The sequence below is a fragment of the Phyllostomus hastatus genome, unplaced genomic scaffold (genome assembly GCF_019186645.2).
Source record: "Phyllostomus hastatus isolate PE091 unplaced genomic scaffold, TTU_PhHast_1.1 phas_contig_150, whole genome shotgun sequence".
Taxonomy (NCBI): Eukaryota; Metazoa; Chordata; class Mammalia; order Chiroptera; family Phyllostomidae; genus Phyllostomus; species Phyllostomus hastatus.
Window position 1 is genome coordinate 36,253,747 of NW_025333611.1, and position 25,245 is coordinate 36,278,991.

A 25,245-nucleotide genomic window follows, 5' to 3' on the forward strand; every position below is an offset into this window, starting at 1 on the left:
TCTTAATGCAACCATAACCCCCACAGGTGTTTTCAGTCAGAGGTTTGAGGCTTTATTTCCTGGCGCTGGGACCCTGGATTGTGGGTTTCTCTTGCTCCCCAGTTGTTCCTCCCAATTTATCTGCACAAGAATGTGGGATCACCCACTCCACCAGCCGCCATTGCCACAGCCTTGCTGGCCACTGCAGCCTTGCTTGCCCACTCCACAATCTGGCACTGGGTCCTCCAGCCACCGCCTTGCCACGAGTCCTCTCTGAGCGTCCGACTCTGCCCTTCCTACTGGTCTGAATGAATTGTGTCTACTTTGAATCCTTGGTTGTTGGACTTCTGTACAGTTCGATTTTCTGTCAGTTCTGGTTGTTTTTTTTTTTAATTGTTGTTGTCTTTCTTTTGGTTGTGCAAGGAGGCACAGTGTGTCTACCTACACCTCCATCTTGGCTGGGAGTCATTTATTTGCAATCTTCTGAATGAACCTACGTGTTCATCCATCTGCTCTTAAGAACTCCACATTGAGGTCCTACTCTTTTTCTTATTGGCCTGGGAGTCCTCTAAGAATCCAGTGTCCTCCACAAAGTTTTCAATCCACTTGCAAGGAAAAACAACAAATGATGGAGGTGGTGCCATCAGGATGCAGAGCCAAAGGAGGTATTTGCTGTGGCTCCTTACTCTCCAAGCTCCTAGTCTTTCCTCTGTCCTTGAACCTACTAAGCTCCCTCTTACTTTAGGTGTCTTCTCTAATATCTTTGAAAGGCTGGCTCTTTATCTTTCTGACTCAGTTCATTGTCAAATTGTTCCTGGCCCATCTCTCTAATGTTGTCATCTGCTTGCCTGCCACTTTATCAGGTCACCATCTTTAATCTTTAAGTTTTTCACGGTCCTTATGTAACACGGTGCAGCCAAGAAGGGAGCCCCAAATAGGGATTTGTAATAGGATCTAGAAGAGCTTGGAGATCATTGGCTCCACACCACAGGGCACACCTGCCCAGAAAACTGGCAGCTGTAGCCAATTGTGGGAGGAGCCGGAAATAGGGCTGCAGAAGAAGATTGGCACTGGGATTTAAACGCAGCAAAGCAGCCATTTGGTGTCTTTTTTGGGGACAGGACGTCTCTCTTTTGGAACTGCATCTCTCTTTTTGGGACCACATCTGTTTAGGACTACATGGCTTTGGTGTCTTGGTTGGGACAATGAGACTTGGGGGAGAGTCAGGACCATGAGGCTTTGGAAGTGCTCCCTTTTGCCACGTGAAGGGTGCTGGGAGGACTGTGTGCATTTGTGGGGAACTTTAGTTTGCGTTATTTCAAATGAATAATACATTCCTTTCCTTTTCACTGATCTCTGGTATTAAGAGACATCTTTCCTCAGGTGGTGGGCAAAACGAACCTAGATAGGTGGGGAGGAACCCTCTATAGACTGTAACACTTATAACTCTGAGGTGTTTTGGCTTTTTTTTAATCCTTACCTCAGGATATGTTTATTGATTTTTTAGAGAAAGAGGAAGGGATAAGGGGGAGGGAGAGGAGAAAGAGAGAGAGAGAGAGATCCACTGGTTGCCTCTTGTGCATGCCTAGATCTGGACAACGCTCCAAGCAATTGAGCCACCCTGCCAGGGCTGTGGTTATTTCTTTATCTATTTACTTGTTTGTTATTTTAATTGCCTATCAGAAGGTAAACAGGAGGGTAGGGACCTAGCCTGTTTCTTATTGCAATGTAATGAATAAATAGATGAAGTTTCCTTTTAATAGGGGCACATCATAGGTTTGATGCAAGTGTCTCATCCATAGCAGAGCCCAAATTCATGAGATCTGTACCTAGTAATATTATTTCCTAAATTTCAAAGAAATTTCAAGTTCTACAGAGTACCAAAACTACCAGAGGGAAGGGGAGATGGTCAACAGAGTAACTATAGTATAGAAGGATAGTCTGTGGGATCTGAGGACTATAAAGAACTTGGGCGGGGGGGTTGCAGTGTGCAGGGGCAGGTAGTGAGAGGGTGGGGGTGGGAAATGGTGGAGGTAGAGGTAAAACAGGAATTGTGGAAAAGAGAAAATTGTTGAAGCTGGGTGATGGGTACTTGGGGTTTCATAATACCATTCTCTCTAGTTTGTTTCTTGATAAAAAGGTTTTTTAAAAAGCAACATAATTAGTTTTTAGTAACAAATTAAAAATTTAGGTAGAAAATTTTGTAGAGTAATGGTGTTATAGAGTGAAATATTTATTTGAAAAAAAAAGTAGAGATCTAGCAAAGCTACAATTAAGTAGAACCCTCAATGTGAATGAACTCACATCCTTTAAACTATTTCCCTAGGGTAACTTGGAAATGGGGAGCCAGGGGCCTTCTGCCCCATGTACTGCCCTGGCACCCAGATTTGCCTCTTTTCTTTTACTCTTCACTGAAAAAAAAAAAAAAGAAAGAAAGAAAAATTGAGCTCCCTGAATCCTAGCCTTTCCCTTGGATCCTAGGACAGGAAAAATTATAGCCAGGCTGGGAATGTGCTTGCTGCCAGGAAACAAGAATGCTTTCAAATTGTCTGGGCAACTCTGAAAGGACAAAGGGGCTGAAGGAAAGGGGCCTACACTGACAAGCAGCTACAATTTCAGCCTCAAAATCAGAATAATAGTGTTATTGAAGCAAGGCGAGTCTAAGAAAGCCACAAAGCTATAATGACAAGTTAGTATTAATTGTAACCCCAAAGCAGTATGACTTACACAAGCTTGTTGTCCAACCCAGCTGGTGCTTTGAGGTTGTGTTGTTTTGGATTCTTTTAGTGTCTCACAAGGAAGATGATGAGAACTCATGTTAGCTGAGGCACAGATCAAAATCTACCTGGAGAGAGTGACAGGACTGAGTGATGGTTCTGGCCTCCCAGGGTCCTGGGGCCACCGAGGAGCTTAGCTTCGTGGGAGGGGGGTGGGGGGCAGGAAAGGAGACACTCCTGCAGTCGAAGCCTGGGGTGGGAGAACTGTACTGACTTGTTTCAAACCGGTGGGTAAAACAAGAGGGAGCCGCAAGGGCGACCGCACTGACGACCGGCGGGCCAGGAGGTGTGGGCTGGGAGCAAAACGGTCAGCGGAGAAGCCCAGGCTCTTGGGCGGCGGGGACCTTGCGCAGGCTCATGGCGCGAGGCGGCAGCGATGGGTTCCCCGGGAGTCCACGGCAGGAGCAGCGGCTTCACCGCCGTGCTGTGCTGACTGGAATTTCTCCCTGTGCCCCCTCTCTTTCCCCTTCCGCCTCCTTCGGCTCCGCCCCCCATTTCCCCTACGCTGGCCTTTCCTTGCTTTCAGCATTGCATCAAAGCTTCACTGGCCTCGCGCTGGAGCAGGACTATTGGGTCTCTCTGAAGGACGTGCCACCGCAGGCCAGGACGCATCTGCCCGCCGCGTTGTCCACGGCGCGGTTATTGCAACCGCGCTTACCGTCCTCTAAAAAACCTTTTCTCTGGACTCATTTCCGCCATACATTCCCAACTCATTCCTTCTTCTACTGTTTTATATTTAATTTATCGTTTTGTGGCATTCCCGCCTTTTGTTGCCTATTTATCGGCCGTGATTGCAAGCCCCTTGAAGGCAATTCCTAATGACATCGGCCAGCTTCTTCGCACCACAAACCCAGAGAGGCCGGGAGTATCCTGACTGAAGTCAAGTGATAATGGCTTGGAAAAGATAGGAATACGGATAAAACTGCAAAGACGTGTTACACAGACCTGCACGTGCATTCCAACAACAAATTACTAATCAGACTAAACAAGAACCTCATAAAGTCATCAACTGTTTCCGCCCGGTTTCGAACCGGGGACCTTTCGCGTGTTAGGCGAACGTGATAACCACTACACTACGGAAACAGATAGGGGTTACAGCTTTTCCTGAATCCTATAAGGATTATGTCATAGTCACCACCTGGGTCTTCCAATTTCTTCCGTCAGTTCGGAGCCTTCTGATAGTATTCCCGAGTACAAATACTGTGCTGTTCGTGGGTAATAATTTTTGTCAAGCTGCAGAGCGCTACCCGTTAGTGGGTCATGAAATCAGTCACATCCAGTAATAGAAAATAAAAAAAAGTAAGCAAAAGCAGCGGGCATAGCAGGAGGGAAAGTAAAATGCAGCTTTGGAAATATTTCTTAGAAAGATAGTTGCAGGGTTGAAATCCTCACATAATTTGTGCTCTATTGACAGTTACAATCTAACGAACTAAAAACCAAAATGCATTCAAAGTATATGCATATACTTTGAATATATTGAATATATTTCGTCAAAATGTAAATTAAAATAGCTGTAGAGGCAAAAATAATTTTACACATGCTTTTGAAAATAACTATATTTCTTATAAATTATGTAAAATATCTATTTTAAACGGGAAAATTGAAACGAATGAATGTCCAATTTTAAGTCAATGATATTTAAATAAAGCTAAAAGTGTTATTAAATTTTGAAAATATAATGTATATATAAAAATAAAACTCATCGATCCTAGCATTTAATGTCCAGAAATGGGATGTTTTAACACGTTATATGTGGATCTACATTTATGCAAATTCAAAAGTATCGATGGTTTAATATTGCAAAATGTTTTCCCTCTATTACTCTTATTCCTGTAGACCTGGGGAGGCAGGAATTGGAGTTGAGACTGAGTCCTACTGAGCAGGACACCTTGGTGAGTCTGTGACGCGGAAGCCACTTTCCAGAGCACAGGCGAGGGGACCTCTCGCCCAGCCTAGTTCAAGTCACCAGGAGCCAGCAGTGATCCCAATCCATGAATGCTTTACCGCTTTCCCACAGTAGACCATAATTTAATTCTACCTATCTGTTCCTCTGACCCCCTTTTTGCACATTTCGACTCCCTTGGCCTTGGTGGAAGCTTTCCTTCTGGTTCCCCTCCTCTTCCAACTCCTCTTCCATCTACTGCAGGCCATCTTCCCTGGAGAGTCAGATCCTCGCTCACAGCTTGACCCAACTTTTATCCCGGCATCTGGGGCTTCAGCAATGAGCGTTCTCCCCAGGCTTTCAGATCCACGTGTCCTTTTAGACATCTCCCAACCTGTTCAAGGTTGAACTCATTACAGTAGTACCCCTTGTTTGCACAGGATATGTTCCAAGGCCCCCAATGGATGCCTGAAACCACAAAATATGCTCTTTCCTTTACATTGCCAGCACCAGTATTCTTGCACTTTAGGGCTATTATTAAGTAAAATAAGGTTTATTTGAACACAAGCACTATGACACCTTGACTTTCTGCTGATAACCCAGATGGCTACTAACTGACTAACCTTGGGTAGCATATACAGTGTGGATACTTAGGACTAAGGGATTATTGACGTCCTGGGCCAATGGGATTATAATGGCATAAAATTTCATCTTGCTGCTCAGAATGGCCAGCAATTTAAAACTTATAAATTGTTTATTTCTGGATTTTTTCATTTAATATTTTGGGACCACAGTTGACCCAGAGTAACTGAAACCAGGGAAAGCAAAACCACTAACAAAGAGGACTTCTGTGGACTTCTCTCTCCTCTGTAACTCCGTTATTAAATCACCTAAAGAAGAAACACAGGAGACCCTCTACTGCCCAAGGTACAAACCATGCATCCAGCTCCTTCACTGGCTGCTGACTCACCCCTTTGTTAGCCATCTTTTGTCTGGACTATAGCAATCCTTCCAATCACACTTCCCTTATACCTACTGCTCACCATTTCTGAAGGATCACTCTTAAATGAAAATTAGAGTGAGTCCCTCTGCCTCTGTGGCCTATCATCACCCTTTAGTATAAAGACCAAAGATCCTGCCAGGATCCTATACTTTTGCTGAACAAATGAACTGAGGAATCTGACTCCTTTGTGCCAAGAGAAGTGTGGGTCACTTACTCAGAGGGGTGCATTTCAGACTGGGCCAGCAGGAGGGGCTGCAGTGGAAGGAGTGGAGAGCAGAGAAAAGCTGGAATTGTAGCAAAAACCTCCCGGGAATACTCAGATTATGGGAAGACAGGAAAGAGAACCTTAACTGCTATGGTTTCCCTTTCATTAAAAAGTCAGCATTTATAAAGGAATATTTTACAATCCCAGTGAAGGTGATAAAAGTTTTTAAAAATTACCCTGAACCCACAATTTGCAATGGAATCCACAAGCCTTTGTGCAAGATGAACTATCAAAGTTCACACTCTTCCAACACCAGGTTTTTTGACCCTTATACTGCAAGATAAGACCAGAGCAACAGTAACTCCCCAGAGGCGCATGAAAGAGGACTGAACCAGCAACTCTGCCTATTTCACAAACCTAACCTATTCCAGTGCTAATTGCTCTCAGGGGGCTTCAGGATACCACTTCCAGAACCCATCCCCCTTCAGCTATCCTTCTTAGCAAGGTTAATAAACCAGCTTTATATGACCAGCAGCCTCCTCTTGTGGTTTGCTGTGTATGTGGGGAGACTTCTCTAGCCGCAAAGTAAAAAATAGGCTGGAAATAGTCAACAAAATAATCGAATTTCAATTGCAGTTAAGGAAAAATTTTGTGACAAGACGTCAGGGCGTTCATGTCAGTCAGGATGTTCCAAAATAAAGTGTAATTTTTCATTCCTTTACGTGTGGGGGCAAATGTGGACGCTGCAATGTGCGAAGTAACATCTCGCAAAAAAGAGTGACACTTAAAATGGAGCATAAAGAGAATATACTGAAGATGAGGGTCCATTACAGTGGGGAAAACAGGCGGTGGTACTGAGAACACGGAATCTCGACCTCTATATCACCTAGTAAGGTGATATCTAGCATATCACCGGGCTACGATTTAGACTGAGGAACGTCCAGGTGGGGGGGTTTTGGGGTTCCATCACAGCTTCAGGAAACTACGTGTCCTTCCCGGTGCTTCAAGTCTGGGACAGGCCGGTCTTCTGATAAACAGAAGGCGCTTGGTCCTAGCTGAACGTAGGCAGGCGGACTTCGGTAATGGCTGCTGGAGGGTCAGACACTGGAATTTGTCCGTCGGCACCCCATCCTCACTCAAATCCCTAAGGCCGGCGAGCGTTTTGGTGTGGAGTGTATTCCAATTTGAGGTCCTTCGCTCAGCTACTGGAGATCACTTTTCTAGCTCTGGCTCTGACATAACTGGGAAGGCTTTCGTGCGGAGAGTGCAAAGTCGTTTTGGCAACGAAATGGTTTCCAAAAAGACACTTAAACGCCCAACGTGGGGCTCGAACCCACGACCCTGAGATTAAGAGTCTCATGCTCTACCGACTGAGCTAGCCGGGCGACAGGTAAGGTTGCATTTTCTGTCTCAAGGGACCAAGATTCAGATGCAGGGATACCAATATAGTTTCAGAACCAACTGTACAGGTATTATGGACCACCTGCTGTGCGCCTAGCTCTGTGTTAGTCACTAGGCTCCTGGATGTGGGAGACATAGCCCAGTGGGCTTCTGAGATCAAAAGATTATCAGCAGCAGTCAGAGACCTGAATTTACATTGCGAGCACTCACGGAGAGCCTGCTGTAAGCTGACTCTCCTGTGGTCCCGCTTCAGTCACAAACTCCCACAAACAGACACAGATAAGATATACACATGACCTTCCTTCCATGTAACAACCACCTGTTCTCCAGCTAATGGGATGAATTGACCGAAGAACTGGAAAATAGACCAAAAGGCGTGTTTCCGCCCGGTTTCGAACCGGGGACCTTTCGCGTGTGAGGCGAACGTGATAACCACTACACTACGGAAACCCTTAGTGTCTAAGTTTGACTAACACCTCCCTGAATCTACCCATAGTCCTCAATGGTGAGCTAAAATGAAGTCCAACTTCCATCCCTGGCTCAGGTAAACTCTGAGCCAGGGGTCTTGCGGTCACACTTCTGAGCCACAACAGGGCTTGCAGCTCCTGGAATGGCCTAATATAGCCCATCCACGAGGATTTGTAGTTTTGGCACCATCCTCTTCAGAAGCACAGGTTCACCTGGAGTTTCCCCCTAGGCGGGGGTAAAATTATGAGTGCCCTGCCCTGACATCACACACCACCAGCACTCACTGGGGATTCTGTACAAGACTTACGGTCCTGTATCTTTCTCTGCAGTCTTTTTAAAAAATTAAAGGACACAATTTAAAAAAGCATCTGGTACTATTTCTCTCGCACAAATAATCTATTTGACATAGACCAGGGGTGTAAAACTCATTTTCACCAGGGGCCACATCAGCCTGGCAGTTGCCTTCAAAGGGCTGAATGTAATTTTAGGACTGTATGAATGTAACTACTCCTTAACTAGGAGCAAGGAGCTCAGTGCTGCTGCTGGGTGGAAACAAGGTGCTGGGCTAGATAAAACAAGGTAGAGGGTCATATTTGGCCCGCAGGCCTTGTGTTTGCCACCTATGACCTAGATGCTCATAATTACACCTTGACTAATACAGTTCTACATCTTGGATAGGATTCTCTCAAGTAAAATCAATACCACAAATCCATTATGAGCTCTTCTTCTGAGACTGCGACCCCATGAAAACAGACCTCGAGGTTATTTTGGCCTCGGAGCACAAGCAGTGCACAGCTGAGAAAGTGATGAATGGATGACTGAATCAATGGCATTTAGAGATAAAAGGTTTGTGTGTGTGTGTGTGTTGTCTTTAAGGTAATCCATTTATTTGGTTCGAAACTCAGGAGATACAGAATGATATATACGAAAAGGTATCTTTCCTATCTTGGACCCTCGGCACTCCCAGAGAACCTCTGCTACTAGTTATTCTTCCAGAGACAAGCAACATCGATGATAGTTAAGAGGTAGCTAAATGATATTATTTCACTATGTGCTAAGCAACATTCTATCGCTGTGCATGACATTAACTCTAATTCCACAATTTATTGAGGATAACAGAAACTCTTATTTTATATAAGTAACCACAGGACTATAAAAATATCAAATACATTTAACATCCCCTCTTCCTTTTTACAGATGGCAGTGCATTCTACACACTGTCAGGTACCTTGCTTTTTGCACTTAATACATCTTGAAGAGGATTCCTTTTTACAGCTGGAGTGTTCCACTATGTGACAGTGCATGTAATGTCTTGCCACTATCCCTTTGCTTACGTGTGGCTAAGAAAGTTTTTCTAAAATGACAGTGACCAGACAGCAGTTTTTAAAATAGGTGTGAAGATGCCAGCTATAGTACAGGGGAGGGGAAGGGTCTCTGGTCCCCAGTCACCGCATTTCTTCAGGCCCCGGGCCCTGATGGTCACCGAGGGAAGCTCCAAGTCCTCAAACAACCAAGTCCTCTGCCTAGAAGGACCGGAAATACTTTAGGGCGCTCACCGAGACCCGCCCCTCCGCTTCCGGCATCAGCTGTGGGGTTCTCACTGCAGATCTATGTCCGGTGGTAGGATAGTGCCGGCCCAGTGCGGTCATAGCACCGACAGTGGACGACCGCAAAGGCTTCTACTGTTTCCCGAAGTTTATCCCCCTTGGCGGGAAGGGGCGTAGTCTGTCCTTCTGTTTTGTCTGTTTCTCGCTCCCCCGCACCACAGAGATGTGGGCCTCTACCGTTCAAGCTCTCCCTCCCTCTACCCAAGTGAAAGCTAGAGCGTCCCCTCGTCGCTTCCTGTTGTCCGAGGCCCGGGGCGGGAAGAAAGGAGCGTTGCGGGACCGAGGAAGGAACTCGAGGTTGGGTGTCTTGCAGGCACCGGAAGTGTTGAGAGGGAGGCCGGAAGTGAGGGGGCGGAGCCAGGAAGTGATGAGGGGAGGGGGGGTTATGAGGAGGCCCAGGGAGCGTTGGGGCAGATTTGCACTCAGGGCCACCTGAGGGACTTGGCGGTAGCGCTCAGCTGTGTCCTCTCCCCTCGCAGAGACACAATTGTCGTCTGGGAGTAGGACACTGTTAAGGGGTGGGTTGTCGGGAGGATATTTCTCTAGCTGCGCTGGAGGCGAGGTGTGGAGAAGCAGGGCTGGGGGTGGGGCCGGGTCGTCAGGGCGTCTGAGAGGAAAGACCCCCACCCCCTGCCCCCCCCCCCGAACCATCTACCCTGGCTGAGTGGACACTAAGATGGCTGCCGTTGCCATGGCACCCAACCCCGTGCAGACCCTTCAGGAGGAGGCGGTGTGCGCCATCTGCCTCGATTACTTCACGGACCCCGTGTCCATCGGCTGCGGGCACAACTTCTGCCGAGTGTGTGTAACCCAGTTGTGGGGAGGGGAGGATGAGGAGGACAGGGACGAGTTAGACCGGGAGGAGGAGGAGGAGGAGGACGGCGAAGAGGAGGAAGTGGAGGCTGTGGGGGCCGGTGGGGGCTGGGACACTCCCATGAGGGATGAAGACTATGAGGGCGACTTGGAGGAAGAGGTCGAGGAGGAAGAGGAAGGTGTGTTCTGGACCGGTGGCATGGGTGGGTCCAACTGGGACAACATGGACTATGTGTGGGAGGAGGAGGATGAGGAAGAAGACCTGGACTACTACTTGGGGGACATGGAGGAGGACCTGAGGGGGGAGGACGAGGAGGAGGAAGAAGTGCTGGAGGAGGATGAGGAAGAGGAGCTAGACCCTGTCACGTCACTGCCCCCGCCTCCAGCCCCTCGGAGGTGCTTCACCTGCCCCCAGTGCCGAAAGAGCTTTCCCAGGCGGAGCTTCCGCCCCAACCTGCAGCTAGCCAACATGGTCCAGGTGATACGGCAGATGCATCCAGCACCAGGTCGGGGGAGCCGTGCAAATGAGCAGGGCATTTGTCCCAAGCACCAAGAAGCTCTGAAGCTCTTCTGTGAGGTGGACGAAGAGGCCATCTGTGTGGTCTGTCGAGAATCCAGGAGCCACAAACAGCACAGCGTGGTGCCATTGGAGGAGGTGGTGCAGGAGTACAAGGTGAGAGATGGGAGTTTAGTGGGGGAAGAAGGGAAGTGGAGGTGGGAAAAGGAAATGTCTACTCCCCAAAAAACCTCATGTACTGGTGAGCTGACTGGCACCAAGGGTTAGAGAGAGAAGGATCCTGTACATAGACACAGTGAAGATCAGAGAAGACTGGCTTCCTCAAAGGAAATTGGGCAAAGCTGGTGACTGGGCAATGTCTCCTGGGGGAAAGCCAACGGTGTTTCCCACTTTCACTGTCCCTAAGAGTAGGAGTGCAGGTGAGAGACCCCTAGGCCTTTACCACTAGCCTCATTTTCCTTTGGGTGGTCTTAAGTCTATTCTTGACAGAGACCCCTAGAGATGGCAAGAACTTGGGTCCTCAAAGAACAGGAAAGGGCTCTGAGGATCAGGTGCATACAAATGACTCCTAGTGTCTGACTCAGATGCTCTGCACTTGCTTTTTAGTGGGTTCCCCACCCACCGCATGATATGGCTTGATTCTCCCCCAGGACTTTTGCTGGATCTGCGGCATTCTGATGTACTGGCCAGAACTTCTTACCTTTCCTGGGTATTCTCCAGAAAAAAGGGAGAGACTTTTAAGTTAGTAGTCCTGGCTATACACTTAATTACTTGGGGTCAAATCTCTGAATGTCTTTGAATTTTATTATCTCCGGGACTAAAAGTTAATATTTATTGAATGTATACTACGTACCCCAGGCACTGTATTAAGCAATTTTCATGGACTGTCTCATTTAAAACTCAGAACAACCTTGTGAGTTTGATATGGTTTCTATTCCCATTTTACAGATCGGGAAACAGATTCAGAGAGATTTAAGTAATATACACAGGGCCACACAGCTACTAGTAAGTGATGGACTTGGTTATGACCTACCCCCTACCCTCTCTGCCACCCCTGGTCTATGCTGTTAACAAGGTCACCGCTATTTGGATGTCTGTTTGTTTGACTTTTCTGACATACGACTTCATCTGGGAGTCTGATTCTATTTTTGTTAATATCTTGCCCCCTACTTCTGATCCTGACTCTTTTTAGACATAGGTAAAGGAGAGTTGGCTGCGAGACAGCCAGCACAAATACACTGCTTAGCGAAGGCCTGGATGTGTGTGAAGCAATGGGACAGGGATGGGGAGAAGATAGCATCTCTGTGATTGGCACAGGCTTTTTTGTTTTTTGCCTTGTGTTTTCACACCACCTGATTCCTGCAGTAACCCCATGTAGATAATAGAATTTCCCCAATTTTAGAGTAATGTATCTAGAGTTGTGGTATAGCTAAGACAAACCTACACCCTCTCATGAGAGGGTAACTATTCCTTTCACGTAGTGATTGTCAAACCTGGCTGGTTAGCCAGATTATTAGTGGAGGTCTTCAAAAATAAGTGAGCCTTACCACTCGAGATTCTGAATCAGTGACGAGGAAAGCATCTTTAGACAGCCCAGCGTAGCATGGGACTCACTGCATTGGCAGTATCACCTGCCTTTTAGACCCCACATTATTAGGGGAGGTTGTGAGCCCCTTTTGTCTTTCCCTTTCCCCCTCAGTTCCTAGTTAACTATACCCATCAAACAATGTGTAGTCACTTTGTTCACTGGGTCTCAGTGTGGAATATCCATAGGCATTCCACCCCTTTCTCCTTCACATTCCCCTGGCAGGACTTCCAAACTGCTTCTGAAACTGGATTTTGATTTGTGTTAACCATGTCTATTGAATGCCAATCCAGTCAGGCTCTGCAATGAATAATCTGGTGTTAACTGATCAGCAAATGTCAATGCATTAAGTTTAATTATATAGAACTAATTTGAATGATTGCCTTCTAACTTATAGGGTGTTTTACAGGCAAGTAGTTAATTCCACTCAGATACATATGCTAAACTAGCTTGGCATTGTGTTGTTTTAAAGAAATATTTCTTTATTGAATAGGAAATACACAAATGATGTATAAATAAAACTCCAAAAAAGGTAAAGGTCCTTGAAGATTTCTCTTAAATAGTACTCTATTTGGATTTCTGCTTATGAGTTTTTGTCAACAATTTAGGGAAAATATTAAATGGAAAATTTAAGCATCATAAATTCTGTATTAATAGAATTGAAAATATTAACACTACTGGAGAAGAGTAGAAAGTAATATCAAAAGGCAAAATTTTGTGTAGTTTATGCTATTTTCATGTTAGAAATTGATTGTAATTTTATTATTACAGTAATTTTTTTTTCTACAACCACTTACCTGTGCAACAACTGCCTTTTGTACCCTGGGTCAGTAACTTTTTTAGTTCAGAGGTCACTGTCAGACTCTCATTGGTAGCCTAAGGCCTAAGTAGAGAATACTAGATAACATTCACTGATCTGTGGCTATATACCAGGTGTTGTGCAAAGCATATTATGCAAGTGGTAGATTATATTACTCCCAATTCTTATTTTCAGATGATGAAATGAATCATGGCTTGTTTCAGGTCACCTGGCTGCATTTAGGATCACATTGGAGTCTAGGCTTGAGCTCTTCTGCCTTGTGTTACCCCTTCAGGAAAAGGAGAAATAAACAGAAGTAGAAGACAAAAAAATGAACTAACAAATTGTTTAGGCTTGTTTCACCCATTCTGGTGCCTCTAATAGCCCTTTTAAAAAAAAAAAGACTGCTATAAATGTTTGGAACACAGAGCTTAAGTGTATATTTTCATGTGAAGGTTAAAACTTTAGGGGCATATGCCCTGGCTGGTGTGGCTCAGTGGATTCAGCACCAGCCTGTGAACCAAAGGGTCACCAGTTCCATTCCCAGTCAAGGCACATGCCTGGATTGCAGGCCAGGTTCCTGGTGGGGGGCATGCATGTGAGAGGCAATCACACTTTGATGTTTCTCTCCCTCTCTTTCTCCCTCCCTTCCCTTGTGTCTAAAAATATTAAAAAAAAAAATAGGAAAGGGATTTTGTTTTTTCATTTAGCAAATGATTGAGTGGGAGAGGAAGTAGCAACCTTGCCCCCAGGAACCCCTATGTGTCTTGGGGAAGGCAGGCTCATTTGTAATGATTACAGTGCCTGGGAACTATTGTAAAACTTGTGTTCATGTTCCCTGGGATCCCAGAGGAAGCTGGGGGCAGGGAGGATGAGGGTCATAGTCAGGTAGCTGGGTTTTAAAGGAAGAATGCCTTGGGCCAAGTGGAGAAGGGCATTCCCAGGCAGAGGGAACAGCATGGATAAAGGTGTGGAGTTAAACTTAGGAAAAGACAAGCAGTTTTATGTGGCCAAAACTGAGTCTGTAGAAGGGGTAGGTAAAGGAGGGAAGGCTAGAAATGTAGGGGCAGTGAGAGCCTCATATTTTGTAAGTGGTGGGAAAGGATTGATGGATTTTTATCACATGAAAATCATCAGAAAAGTGCTTAGAGATGGAAGTTATGAGGAAGATTGTTTATCAGGGGGAAGAGACCATAGGCAGCAACATTTATGCGAAAGGACTTTGTGGTGAGGTGCTCAAGCCAGGCCCACTCCACCTCTGAGTGTGAGGCACTCTAGTCATCAGGATCCTTCCTTTAGAGAACATGTCCGGGGCTGTGGACATGAGTGCAGATGGAGGGTTGGAGCCTTTGTTATCATATGCAGAGAAGGAAGGCAATGGGATGCTCATCTGATAACTGTGATGGGAGTCAGGCTTTGAGACCCAACCCCTGTAGGGAGGAGGGCCGAGGTGGTTCTGAGAGCAGGTTCCTCTCCCAGCCCAGGCCTTTAGCTTTCCTTTTACTGTTCCTTAGGCCAAACTGCAGGGGCATGTGGAACCTCTAAGGAAGCAGCTGGAGGCTGTGCAGAAGATGAAAGCCAAGGAAGAGAGGCGGGTGACAGAGCTGAAGGTGGGTGGATGTCCTTGACAGGGGCTGACTGGCTCTGTGGTCAGGGCAGGGAAGATGGGCTGCCCACTCTCACAAATGGTGACTAGATGTACTGAAGAGAGGCAGCTGAGGCCTGGAAGAGAGGTAGACAGATACCCTCCCAGGGTCCTGAGGAAAGATAAGCATCCCCAGGTCCTAAAATGGGGATGAGAGGCCTAGCTTAGAGAGGTTAGGCCACCTCACCCCAGAGCCAATGTCCCACCACTCTGTCCCCACCATGCTGGATAGCAGAGAGCAGAAGGGGGCAAGGCAAAAGCCATATAGCAACCATCAGAGAAGCCCCAGATCCCAGGGTAGATGGCAGGTGGTAGGCAGAGCAGCCCAGAGCATGAGAGAGGCCAGGGTACCTAATGGAGGGGAGGAATTAGTGAATGTTAGAATTGTAGAGACATAGTATCTTCTAGTCCAGTGTTTCTCAGCTTTTTTTCACTATTGCTCACCTCCCCAAGGAGTTTTTTTTAATATATTTTTTCCTCATTTCCCACCCCTCATCTCCTATCTGTTTTTGTAAGGCCACCAGGCACTGGAATGACCTGGTACTGAGCTTCAGAAACCAAGTGGAGGGCATCTCTCCTATCAGATCTCTTTCTCCGCCTCTTCTGTGCCTCCCCCCTGGCCAGTGGCTGGGCCTTAGCACTTCCCAGGGCCTGTGCTTGTGGCCACCTACACTTCAGGGCCTTCTGCTGCTGGCAGCTGCCTGGCACTGAATGGTGGCATCTGGGTCTGGGAGCTGGGGAGTCATCTTGCCTCTAACCAGCTGCCCAAATTGAGACTTGGGGTCCCTGGTGTGCAGAGAAAGTGTAAGGATCTGTGTGTCACTGGGACAGAGGGAGAAACTGACTTTTTCCTTCGCCCACTTGGCCAGTCAGGACTTCCCTCCCCACTCTGGCCTGTCACTCTTTGTCCCAAGAATGTCACCAGCTGATGATATATGGACAAAAAGTGTGCCCACCATTTGGGATTGCCCAATCCAGGCAAATGGGATAGTCATAGACAGATATTTTTTCTTATTATAATAGAAGTACCTACCTAATAATATTCTTAATTTTGCCTCTTGGCCCTTAAAGCATGAGATATTATCTGTCCCTTTACAGAAAACGTTTGCCAAATCCTGATGGGGTGGGTGACTTTCCCAAGGTCACTAGTGTGATAGTCAGGACCCTAACTTCATATCTTGATTCCTGAATTTTTGTTTATTCATTCCAAGAAATTCTTACCAAGCACCAATTCCATTATGGGCACAGTGACAAGGTCCAAGGATCTTGTGGCAAACGGAGCTTTCAGTGCAGTTGGGAGGAGGGGAAGAATATTACAGGGTACTCCAGTGTAAACTTAACATTTGAAATTGAGAGATATGCCATGAGGAGACATTGTGATATTTATGGGAGTGGTCCTGATTTAGATCTGGAGGGGAGGGAAAGCTTCTCTCAGGGATTATTTAAGCTGAGACCCGAAGAGTAAGTCAAGTTAGGTAGTCAAGGTAGAGATGAGTATTGCAGGCAGAGGTGGGTGAGTTTTGGACCAGTGTGCTGGGGTTGGGGGAGTGAAGCCTGATAAGGCCGGGAGGTGGGGAAGGGGAGAGGTATCTCTTTCCATTTGGGATGTAGGGCTCCTTTGTCTTGGATTGAGAGGCAGCAGTTGCAAAACTGGGGGTTTATGTTTCTGTGTGTTGAGGTGGTATCTACCATCCCCTTTGCATCATCCCAGAGCCAGATGAAGTCAGAGCTGGCAGCTGTGGCCTCAGAGTTTGGGCGGCTGACAAGGTTTCTTGCTGAAGAGCAGGCAGGGCTGGAGCGACGCCTTCGAGAGATGCATGAAGCTCAGCTGGGGCGTGCAGGAGCAGTGGCCAACCGTCTGGCAGAGCAGGCGGCCCAACTGAGCTGCTTGCTGGCCGAGGCCCAAGAGCGGAGCCAGCAGGGGGGCCTGCGGCTGCTCCAGGTGAGCAGTGCCCCCTACCCTGTCTGCTCCCGAGCACCCTGTGTTTGCTTTGTCAGGCATTGCTTTCCAAACACCTGTCTATGGCTTCGTTTTCTCATTGGGAGGAACGTACAGGGATATCACCTGTGGCAAAAGATAAGCGTTATTGTTGAATGTGGTGTGTATGTGATCATACCTAATAAAAATAAAGAAGATTCAGTTGTAGAAGGAGGGTCTCAAATGAGAATCGAGGAAAGACTTTTTGATGGTGACATCCTGAAAAAGATGACCAAGTCATATTGTGAAAATTATTTTACTGGGGTTGAAAATTCTATTTCTGGGCTCATGCAAGATGAGATGAGTTAGGTGTGCTGAGGCAGAGGGATGACTGAGATGGATGCATGTTTACTGAGAGTCCTGAGGTGCTTTTTCTCACTCCCTGTTTAAGTTCAGTCTTTCTCTGGCTGGAATCAGAGTGGGAGAAAGGACCCATCCCTGCCCAGCTGACTCTCTCTTTGTCTCTTTCTCCCTCTCCTTCTTTGTGTTTGTTATTCCCAGGACATCAAGGAGACTTTCAATAGGTGTGTTCCCACCCTTTATCCTTTGTGACCCAGTGGCCTGTGGTTCCCCATCCCCACCTCTTTTGGCTGTCCTGCCCCTCTCCTTCCTTCCCCAGGACCCGAATTTCTGTCTCCTGTATCCTTCTCTCCTCCTCCTCAGCTTCTGTTCTTCCCTCTGGGAATATCATGGTCCCACCCCCTGCCTGGTCCCCTTCCTCCAGGTGTGAAGAGGTACAGCTGCAGCCCCCAGAGATCTGGTCCCCTGACCCGTGTCAACCCCATAGCCATGACTTCCTGACAGACGCCATCGTGAGGAAAATGAGCCGGATGTTCTGTCAGGCTGCTCGAGGTAGGGAGGTCACCTGGACGACCTTCCTTTGCCTTTCCCTTCACAGACCTGAGATTGGGTTCTGAGGGAAGATGGGCCCCAGGGGAAGAATGGGGGCAGAGATGGAGCAGGCAGCAGGTAGGCCACCCGGGGCTACAAGCCAAGACTTCTGTCCTAGCCCAGGTAGGTATTGGGGTTGAGGGCTGGCAAGAAGAGCCAGGGCCAGAGGGAAGACCTGTCCAGTGTTCTGGAATCAAGAGTGGGGAAAGAGGTGGAACCCTTAGGAACCTGAGCCTGGCCTCTAGGAATGGTGGGGAACTGAGGGTAGCTGGGGGTCGGGGAGGTGAAGGGTGGGGGAGGGCATTAGAAGAGGCCGAACCTTGGCATTGGCTGATCATGGGGAACAGTGGGCCGATCCCTGGCGTATTTGTCCTCCCTCCCAAGTGGACCTGACGCTGGACCCTGACACGGCTCACCCGGCCCTGATGCTGTCTCCTGACCGCCGGGGTGTCCGCCTGGCAGAGCGGCGGCAGGAGGTTGCTGACCATTCCAAGCGCTTTTCAGCTGACTGCTGCGTACTGGGGGCCCAGGGCTTCCGCTCTGGCCGGCACTACTGGGAGGTAGAGGTGGGTGGGCGGCGGGGTTGGGCGGTGGGTGCTGCCCGTGAATCAACCCACCATAAGGAGAAGGTGGGTTCTGGGGGTTCCTCCATGGGCATCGGAGATGCCAGCTCTTCCTCACGCCATCACCATCGCCGCCGCCGGCTCCACCTACCCCAGCAGCCCCTGCTCCAGCGGGAAGTGTGGTGTGTGGGCACCAATGGCAAACGTTACCAGGCACAGAGCTCAACGGAGCAGACACTGCTGAGCCCAAGTGAGAAGCCACGGCGCTTTGGCGTGTACCTGGACTACGAGGCTGGGCGCCTGGGCTTCTACAATGCCGAGACTCTGGCCCATGTGCATACCTTCTCAGCTGCCTTCCTGGGCGAGCGTGTCTTCCCTTTCTTCCGGGTGCTCTCCAAGGGTACCCGCATCAAGCTGTGCCCTTGATCAGCCTGCCACCCGCAGGGGCCCCTCTGGTCAGCACTGGTGGGGCGGGTGGTGGTGGAGGGTGGCCCGTAAGTTTGGGGGCTCAAAGGCTCCCAAAACTCTTACTGCATTGCTTCCTACTCTTCCTTGACCCCAGGACCCTGCTCTTCTCCCTCTAGGAGCCTAACGAACCCTTCTGGCCTCCAGCTCGGCCTCCTCTCACCTACTATCTGTCCAACAGGTCTGCATGGGTCCCTGATAACAGCTGCTTGGTCTTCCCTCCCTCTATGCCCAGGGCCTGAATTTGAGTAGGGGAGGGGATATTTAATTTCATTAACTTCCCTTTCTCCACCCCTGCTTTTCAACCTTCCTGTCAGTTCCCAGGCTGGAGGATTTGGGCAAGACTCATGACTACCCCTGTCCCAATTACATTTTCTGATCCAAGTTTTAGCTAAGGGATTTGGTAGCTTTCTGGGGGGAGGCAGATTGGACTAAGGGTAGAGCTGGATAATAAAGAACCATCTACTCTCTGGGGGAAGGAGGGATTCTAAATTTTCTTCCATCCCCGATTTCTACCTCCATAGACTGGCCAGAATTTAGCTTCAATGAGAGATCTGGAATGGTCGACATGATTGAAACTACATCTCCCAATAAATTATTTTCTCCCCATTTTTTCCAGCACTTAATGTAGGAGCAAAGCTCACACTACCCTTTTCACTGCCAGGCTCCTTTCCCCTTTGTTCAGTAGTTCCTTTTGTCATTCTCCATCATCTTCATGTCTTCAGTTCCATTTGATGAGCCCTGATGGGGAGCCTGGGGACCAGGGTTTGGATCCCTATGAGGAGAGCCTTGGGTATAATCTATTTTTCTAGTAACCCTTTGCCTTGTCACTTACCAGCTTTTGTCCTGTGCTTTGATGGCCCAGGTCAATTTATGTTCCTGGGGAAAAGGGAAGTTGGGTTGTGTTGTGGAAATAAAAAGTTTTATTTGCTGCTTTTGTGGTCTGTTCCTTTAGATGAACAGAATCTAAAGATAGAACCTAGAAGCCATTTCATTTCCATAGTAAGCCAGCCCTCCACTAAATTGAGGTGGTTATTACATCTGTCACATCTCATTAGTGCTGTTAGGCATGAGATCCTAGTCTCAAGAGACTGGGGTATAAATCCTACCCTTCCCATTTGTACATCCAAATTGATGGGCACTCTTCATATTGTATTTGACTTCATTCTCTTGACTCCTGCTGCTCTGAGGCTTTGGGACAATGGTTTCCCCAAGAATCCCCACACCTGTGGCTTTCAGGCCCAGAACCTAGAACACATTTCCAAAGTTTTTGAAGTGAATTATTTGGACCTAAAGCCAGAGATGCCTTGTTACCATTAGTCAAGGAGGAAATAGGTTGGTACAGGCTACTTCAACATGCTATCATTTACCCAGCTCTGATTGTGAATACAACTGTATCACTCCACAAATGCTTTAAAAATCCTGAGGACGTTATTTCTCATTGCTTCTAGAAGGGAGAAAAACAAACAACAAAGCAGCTCAACATTGATGAGCTGCTTCCCCTATATACCTGGGCCAGGAATCAAACCCACCTTTTGGTTACTTAATGACACCAACCAACCAAGGCACACAAACCAGGGTTCTATACATTTTAATCTCCAATTACAAGAGTGAAATGGTATGATTAAGCAACAATTCTGGTGCATTGCCCTGCCTTAACTAAAAAACTCCATTTTAGTAAGACGTCCAAATTTGATGTAGGCTATATGCTACCCTTAACCTGTTGAGTTCCATTAAGTTGCATTAGTCTTTTTGGAGGAATAACAAAATGCACCTTTGTTCAATTTCTTAGGTGTAAAGAGAGTTGTACCTGAGGACTCTAATTTTATTTTTTTTAAAGATCTATTTTTAGAGAGAGGGGAAGGAAAGAAGAGGGAGAGAAACATCAATGTGTGGTTGTCTCTCACGCACCCCCAAGTGGGGACATGGCCCGTAACCCAAATGTGGGCCCTAGACCAGGCATCAAACCAGTGACCCTTTGATTCACAGGTGGGTGCTCAATCCACTGAACCACACCAGTGAGGGCTCTGCTAATTTTAAAATGATTGCAAACAGTGTGAATAATCAGTCCGTTTCATGAAACACTCTCTCCAAGCTTAAGGGAGGCCCTGAGACTCTGTACCTGAAACAGGACACTGATGAGGGAACCTAACGAGACTGACACCCCCGCCACCCCCAAAACCTTGTTTACTTGGTCCAGGCATCCAGTCTGCTAGTACCTGAACCTGTAAGCAGCATAGCATAGGAAGTAGTCTTTTTTTCCTAACCAGAGAAAGACATTTTCTACAAGTCAGAAAACCAGGGTTTTTTTATTTTTAAAGCTCTGCCAGGTATTTCTAGCGGGTGCCGATGGTCACCTGCCACACTCGCACCAGGTTGTCTGTATAGCCGGCAAAGAGAGTCTGCAAAGGAGAAATGATGGTGGTTAAGCCAGAGCCGTGGAACTCTGCAGTTCCCACCAGTGCGGCAAAGATGGCCTTTAAGATCCCCACTATTCTTTTTACCTGATCATGGGTGATTGCTCCTAGAGGAAGCAATACCTGGTATATAAGGATTTACATGCTTGTAAACTTGTCAAAGTTAACTGAAGACACAAGTAATCACTGCCCTCTAGACCATAATTTGCCCTCTAAAGCAGGTATACACACTCTACATTCACTGGCACAGCTAAATAGCCCCCCCCTCCCCCGCATTACCCCAATGTCATTTTACATCAGAGATGCTGGTCAGGACAGGCAGACGAGACACACCCACTTACCTGGCCATCAGCCGACCAGGCCAAAGAGGTGCACTGGGGTGGTTCTGCCTTGCTGCTGGTACTGATAACTTCTTGCTTCAATTCATCTACAATGATTTTGCCCTCCAAGTCCTGGGTAAGGAAACTCTTAGCACTTTAATGCCATTGACACTAACCCTCCCTCCTCCTCCAAAAACCCCTCAGTGACCTCAAGAGGATTTTTTGGCACCCCCCTCCCCCCACCATATTTGGCAATGCCTAGAAGCATTTTGGGTTTGTCACTATGGGAAGGAGTTTGCTAGGCATCTAGTGAGCAGTAAAGACCAGGGATGCTGCTAAACATCCTAAAATGCACAGGACTGTCCCCTGGCCCATAAATTATTCAGACCAAAATGTCAATTGTGCTGAGGCTGAATAAGCTATTATAATTGGTCATCGTTTTTTGGAGACAAAGAGCTCCTAATCATTGTAAATCCCAAACCCAGGAAATTTTAACTAGCTTTTCCTGAGTCTCCACCAACACCCTGACAGGAGTTGTTCAGGAAAACCACAATGTTGTCAGGGCTTACAGAATACAGCTAGGTACCTGGGCTCAACTGCAGCCCATACTTACCCAGATCTTGATGCTAGGGCCAGTGGCAGCACAGAGCCAGTAGCGATTAGGGCTGAAGCACAGGGCATTGATGATGTCCCCACCGTCAAGTGTATAAAGGTGCTTGCCTTCGTTGAGGTCCCACAGCATGGCCTGCCCATCCTGAGAGAGAGGAAAAGTTAGTCAGGACAATGTGACCTCTTCCAGATGGCAATTCCAGCTGCCTAAAGATTATCTTAATCCTTAACTATCTGTGCCCCTGTACCCTGAACTTCCCCAAAACTAATGACTCAAGTACCAATACTTACCCCTGTACACCTTTAACACACCTCCTAACCAATCCTACCAAAAGCCCATGACTTCTGAATCACTATGATCAGTTTGGAAAACAAGATCCTGATCTCAATAGTTTTAAGAAACCAGCTTTACAGAAGACAGTCTTCTTCCTTTAAACAGTATACCTCATCTGTCATTTCCAGAAAGTCATCTTTAGAAATGTTTGTTTTTGAATTGCTATCTCATTATCTTAAATATTCTTTCTAAGACCCCATCCCCATTGAGTAGGAGACTCCTAGCTCCTGAGTACCTTGCCTCCAGAAGCACAGAGGGATCCATCTGGAGAGACAGTCACAGTGTTCAGGTACCCAGTGTGGCCAATGTGATTGGTCTTCAGCTTGCAGTTTGCCAGGTTCCATACCTAAATTGGTGGGGAAGGTGGGCGGTGGGGAGTAGGAGTAAAGAAACTGGCTCTGGATCTGCCAGAGCCAGAAGGGCTCAAGTCAAACAGAAAGGGTTTTAAAACCCTGTTTAAAAGCATTTCTGGATAGCACAGTCAATTAAACAAAAAATCCAGCAGTAATCAAAAGAGCTAAAGAATTTGTCTTGGCCACTTATAGACAATTAAGATTTAAACAGGTAACAACTGCTCTATTGCTTTAAAAGGAACTCAGGCTCATCAATTAGCTGCTTTAGACCAACTAGCAAGAAGAAACACGTAAAACGAGGAACAAAACTTTCAAAGTTGGAGCCTATGAACGCATGGGAGGGAGACAGTGGGAAAACATCCCAGAGAGTGAAGGCCCTGGCTCTAAGCTCACCTTGACCAGCTTGTCCCAGCCACAGGACACGATGATGGGATTACTGCTGTTGGGTGAGAAACGGACACAAGACACCCACTCTGAGTGGCTCTCATCCTACAGATGAAAAGGAAATTAGGGAAAACCATCTTATCCCATCAACCTCTAGACTGCCACCCCTTGGTTATAATGACAATCTTCAAGATCAGTGAGGCCCGAAGTCACTACACAAGGGTGAGAGAGAACCTTTGCGTGTGTCTTCACTTTACCTGCACAGTGTATTTGCATACACCCAGAGTATTCCACAGCTTGATGGTTTTATCTCGGGAGCCAGAGACAATCTGCCGGTTGTCAGAGGAGAAGGCCACACTCAGCACATCCTTGGTATGGCCTACAAATCGGCGTGTGGTGGTGCCCCTGAGAGGAAGGACTTGGTCACTGTCTAGAAAGACTTTGCAAGCATTCTTCCAGTTAGACTGTTTCCTTGGCCTTATTCCTGCCCCAGCAAAGTCACACTTACTCACACAACCCTGGACGTGGCTCTAATCACAGCAGGCTGAGAATATGCCAGAGGATCCTTTCAGAATTGCAGGACATGTCCTCATTCCCGCATGGGGATTGGCCGACAATGTCACCTATCATCACCAGGATCTTCCATTATGCTTGACTATCCAAAGACTGAGCTACCAAGATAGAAGCTGTTCAAACTCCTGCCTACTCCCAATGGCAGTATCTGGCAAAACTGCTCAGCCAGATCCCTCATCAGCACTTCTGCACGACTAACTGAAAGCAAAGAGGAGGGAGGCCAAGCAACCAACGACCCTCTCTAGGTGCTCTCTTGAGTGCATCTCCCTCATTTCTGCTCAGCTTTCCCCCAATACCCCAGAGCTAAATGAGCAGCTACTTGCGTTGTAAGATCCCAGAGGCGAAGGGTTCCATCCCAGGAGCCAGAGAGGGCAAACTGGCCATCTGAGGAGATGACCACGTCACTAACAAAATGTGAGTGACCTCGAAGAGCACGCTGTGGAATGCCATAGTTGGTCTCATCCCTTGTCAGCTTCCACATGATAATGGTCTTGTCTAAGGGTAAGTAAAACAGAAATAAAACCCAGTGAGGAAGCCCACAGGCCATTTGCTCGCCTACTGGATAATCGAGGATGCCTCAAGGTCGTTGGTGGGTCTAGAATGTAACAAACAAGGACACTCAGGGAGGGAGGGAAACTGCAGACTGTAAGAGCTTTAACAGCCAAGGCCAAGTAACTATTCAGAAGAGAAACTAAACGGTAAGTTGAGAATTTACCTCAGGTGCGCAGAACTTTACCATAGATTGAGGATGCCCTTTTCTGAGACACAGACCAATTCAACATCTATTTAGTCTTATCTGACCTCTAATGCAAAACCCAGCAGCTTGGATGTGGGAAACCTAGTTGAGGGCTGCCAAAAGTGCTGGAATTAGGTCGCTTTACACACTACAGCATGGATGCTTTCACTAAAACGTGTTTCACACCAGCTTTCCGATTAGCGCCAGGCACGAGCCCAGCCTCATACCATCTTTAATTGTATGGGCGCAACCTCCGGAAGGAACATGAAGCTTCCCAAGGTAGTCAGGTACAGAGATAAGAAGGAAAACCGAACACAGAAAGGGCAGGCTGCGGCCAGCCAGGAGTCTAGTTACGTTCGGTCCCCTTGGAGTCCACCCACTTCCCATTGAGCACAGGGCCGGGTAGCAACTCAGAAACAGCCTCTGGTTCTCAGCACGGGCACTCAGATGGCATGTTGGTGTCATCACCGCCTCACCCGACCCGTAGGCTCCTGGGCAAACTTTAACATACCTGCAGTGAGCTGAGCAAGAAATAAAAAGGCCCCCCAACCCTGCAACCCTCCTGGCAGCCACTGGCTGATCTGGCCTACGTCTCGATGTGTGCATCCCAGCTGAGGCCTAGGCAAAGATTACATATCCAACTTATACCCAGAGTTTTCCTAGACACCAACACGCGTGCAACCCCCTTGTTCGCCAATCCTGACCCGTATCTCAGCCCGTACCTCGAGAGGCGGACAGTATCATGTCCGGGAACTGGGGTGTAGTAGCAATCTGGGTCACCCAGCCATTGTGGCCCTTAAGGGTGCCACGAAGGGTCATCTGTTCAGTCATGGCGGTGGTAGGTGCGGATGTCGCCGCAGCGACGACGATGGACGTGGATCCCTCAGAGAGAAGTGCAGCACGGCCGCTCGCGCCGCGGCCCTGCCGAAGAAAAGAGAGAG

The 25,245-nt window shown here is 47.6% G+C and overlaps 2 protein-coding genes and 5 non-coding genes across 11 annotated transcripts; 1 reads left to right on the top strand and 6 right to left on the bottom strand.

Moving 5' to 3' along the window:
• Positions 1–3,766: 3,766 nt before the first annotated feature.
• Positions 3,767–3,839, bottom strand: TRNAV-AAC. The gene has a single exon. It is a non-coding gene; the product is annotated as a tRNA-Val (tRNA).
• A 3,319-nt stretch (positions 3,840–7,158) lies between these two features.
• Positions 7,159–7,231, bottom strand: TRNAK-CUU. Its single transcript has one exon. It is a non-coding gene; the product is annotated as a tRNA-Lys (tRNA).
• A 393-nt stretch (positions 7,232–7,624) lies between these two features.
• On the bottom strand, positions 7,625–7,697 carry TRNAV-CAC. Its single transcript has one exon. It is a non-coding gene; the product is annotated as a tRNA-Val (tRNA).
• A 1,981-nt stretch (positions 7,698–9,678) lies between these two features.
• On the top strand, positions 9,679–19,512 carry TRIM41 (tripartite motif containing 41). 5 transcript variants are annotated; one of them, XR_006784397.1, is made up of 7 exons: positions 9,679–10,808; positions 11,601–11,657; positions 14,551–14,646; positions 16,360–16,623; positions 17,161–17,183; positions 17,558–17,628; positions 17,935–18,074. XR_006784397.1 is itself a non-coding variant. In XM_045827626.1 (7 exons), the coding sequence occupies exons 1-7, from the start codon at positions 9,999–10,001 to the stop codon at positions 18,537–18,539; spliced, it is 1,983 nt and encodes a 660-aa protein (XP_045683582.1). In that variant the 5' UTR covers positions 9,679–9,998; the 3' UTR covers positions 18,540–19,512. The 5 variants fall into 5 exon arrangements, 4 of the variants coding, with proteins under 4 accessions (XP_045683582.1, XP_045683591.1, XP_045683600.1 ...); XM_045827626.1 differs by lacking the exon at positions 17,558–17,628 and adding an exon at positions 17,384–17,511 and having other exon boundaries at positions 17,935–19,512; XM_045827635.1 differs by lacking the exon at positions 17,558–17,628 and adding an exon at positions 17,384–17,511 and having other exon boundaries at positions 9,680–10,808; positions 16,393–16,623; positions 17,935–19,512.
• A 1,350-nt stretch (positions 19,513–20,862) lies between these two features.
• Positions 20,863–25,245, bottom strand: RACK1 (receptor for activated C kinase 1). The gene is made up of 8 exons (XM_045827272.1): positions 25,027–25,245; positions 23,892–24,063; positions 23,253–23,400; positions 23,005–23,100; positions 22,494–22,604; positions 21,929–22,069; positions 21,337–21,447; positions 20,863–20,980 (listed from the first exon to the last, which is right to left on the bottom strand). The coding sequence occupies exons 1-8, from the start codon at positions 25,133–25,135 to the stop codon at positions 20,915–20,917; spliced, it is 954 nt and encodes a 317-aa protein (XP_045683228.1). The 5' UTR covers positions 25,136–25,245; the 3' UTR covers positions 20,863–20,914.
• Positions 23,557–23,635, bottom strand: LOC123813305. Its single transcript, XR_006784731.1, has one exon. It is a non-coding gene; the product is annotated as a small nucleolar RNA SNORD96 family (small nucleolar RNA).
• Positions 24,711–24,778, bottom strand: LOC123813312. The gene has a single exon (XR_006784738.1). It is a non-coding gene; the product is annotated as a small nucleolar RNA SNORD95 (small nucleolar RNA).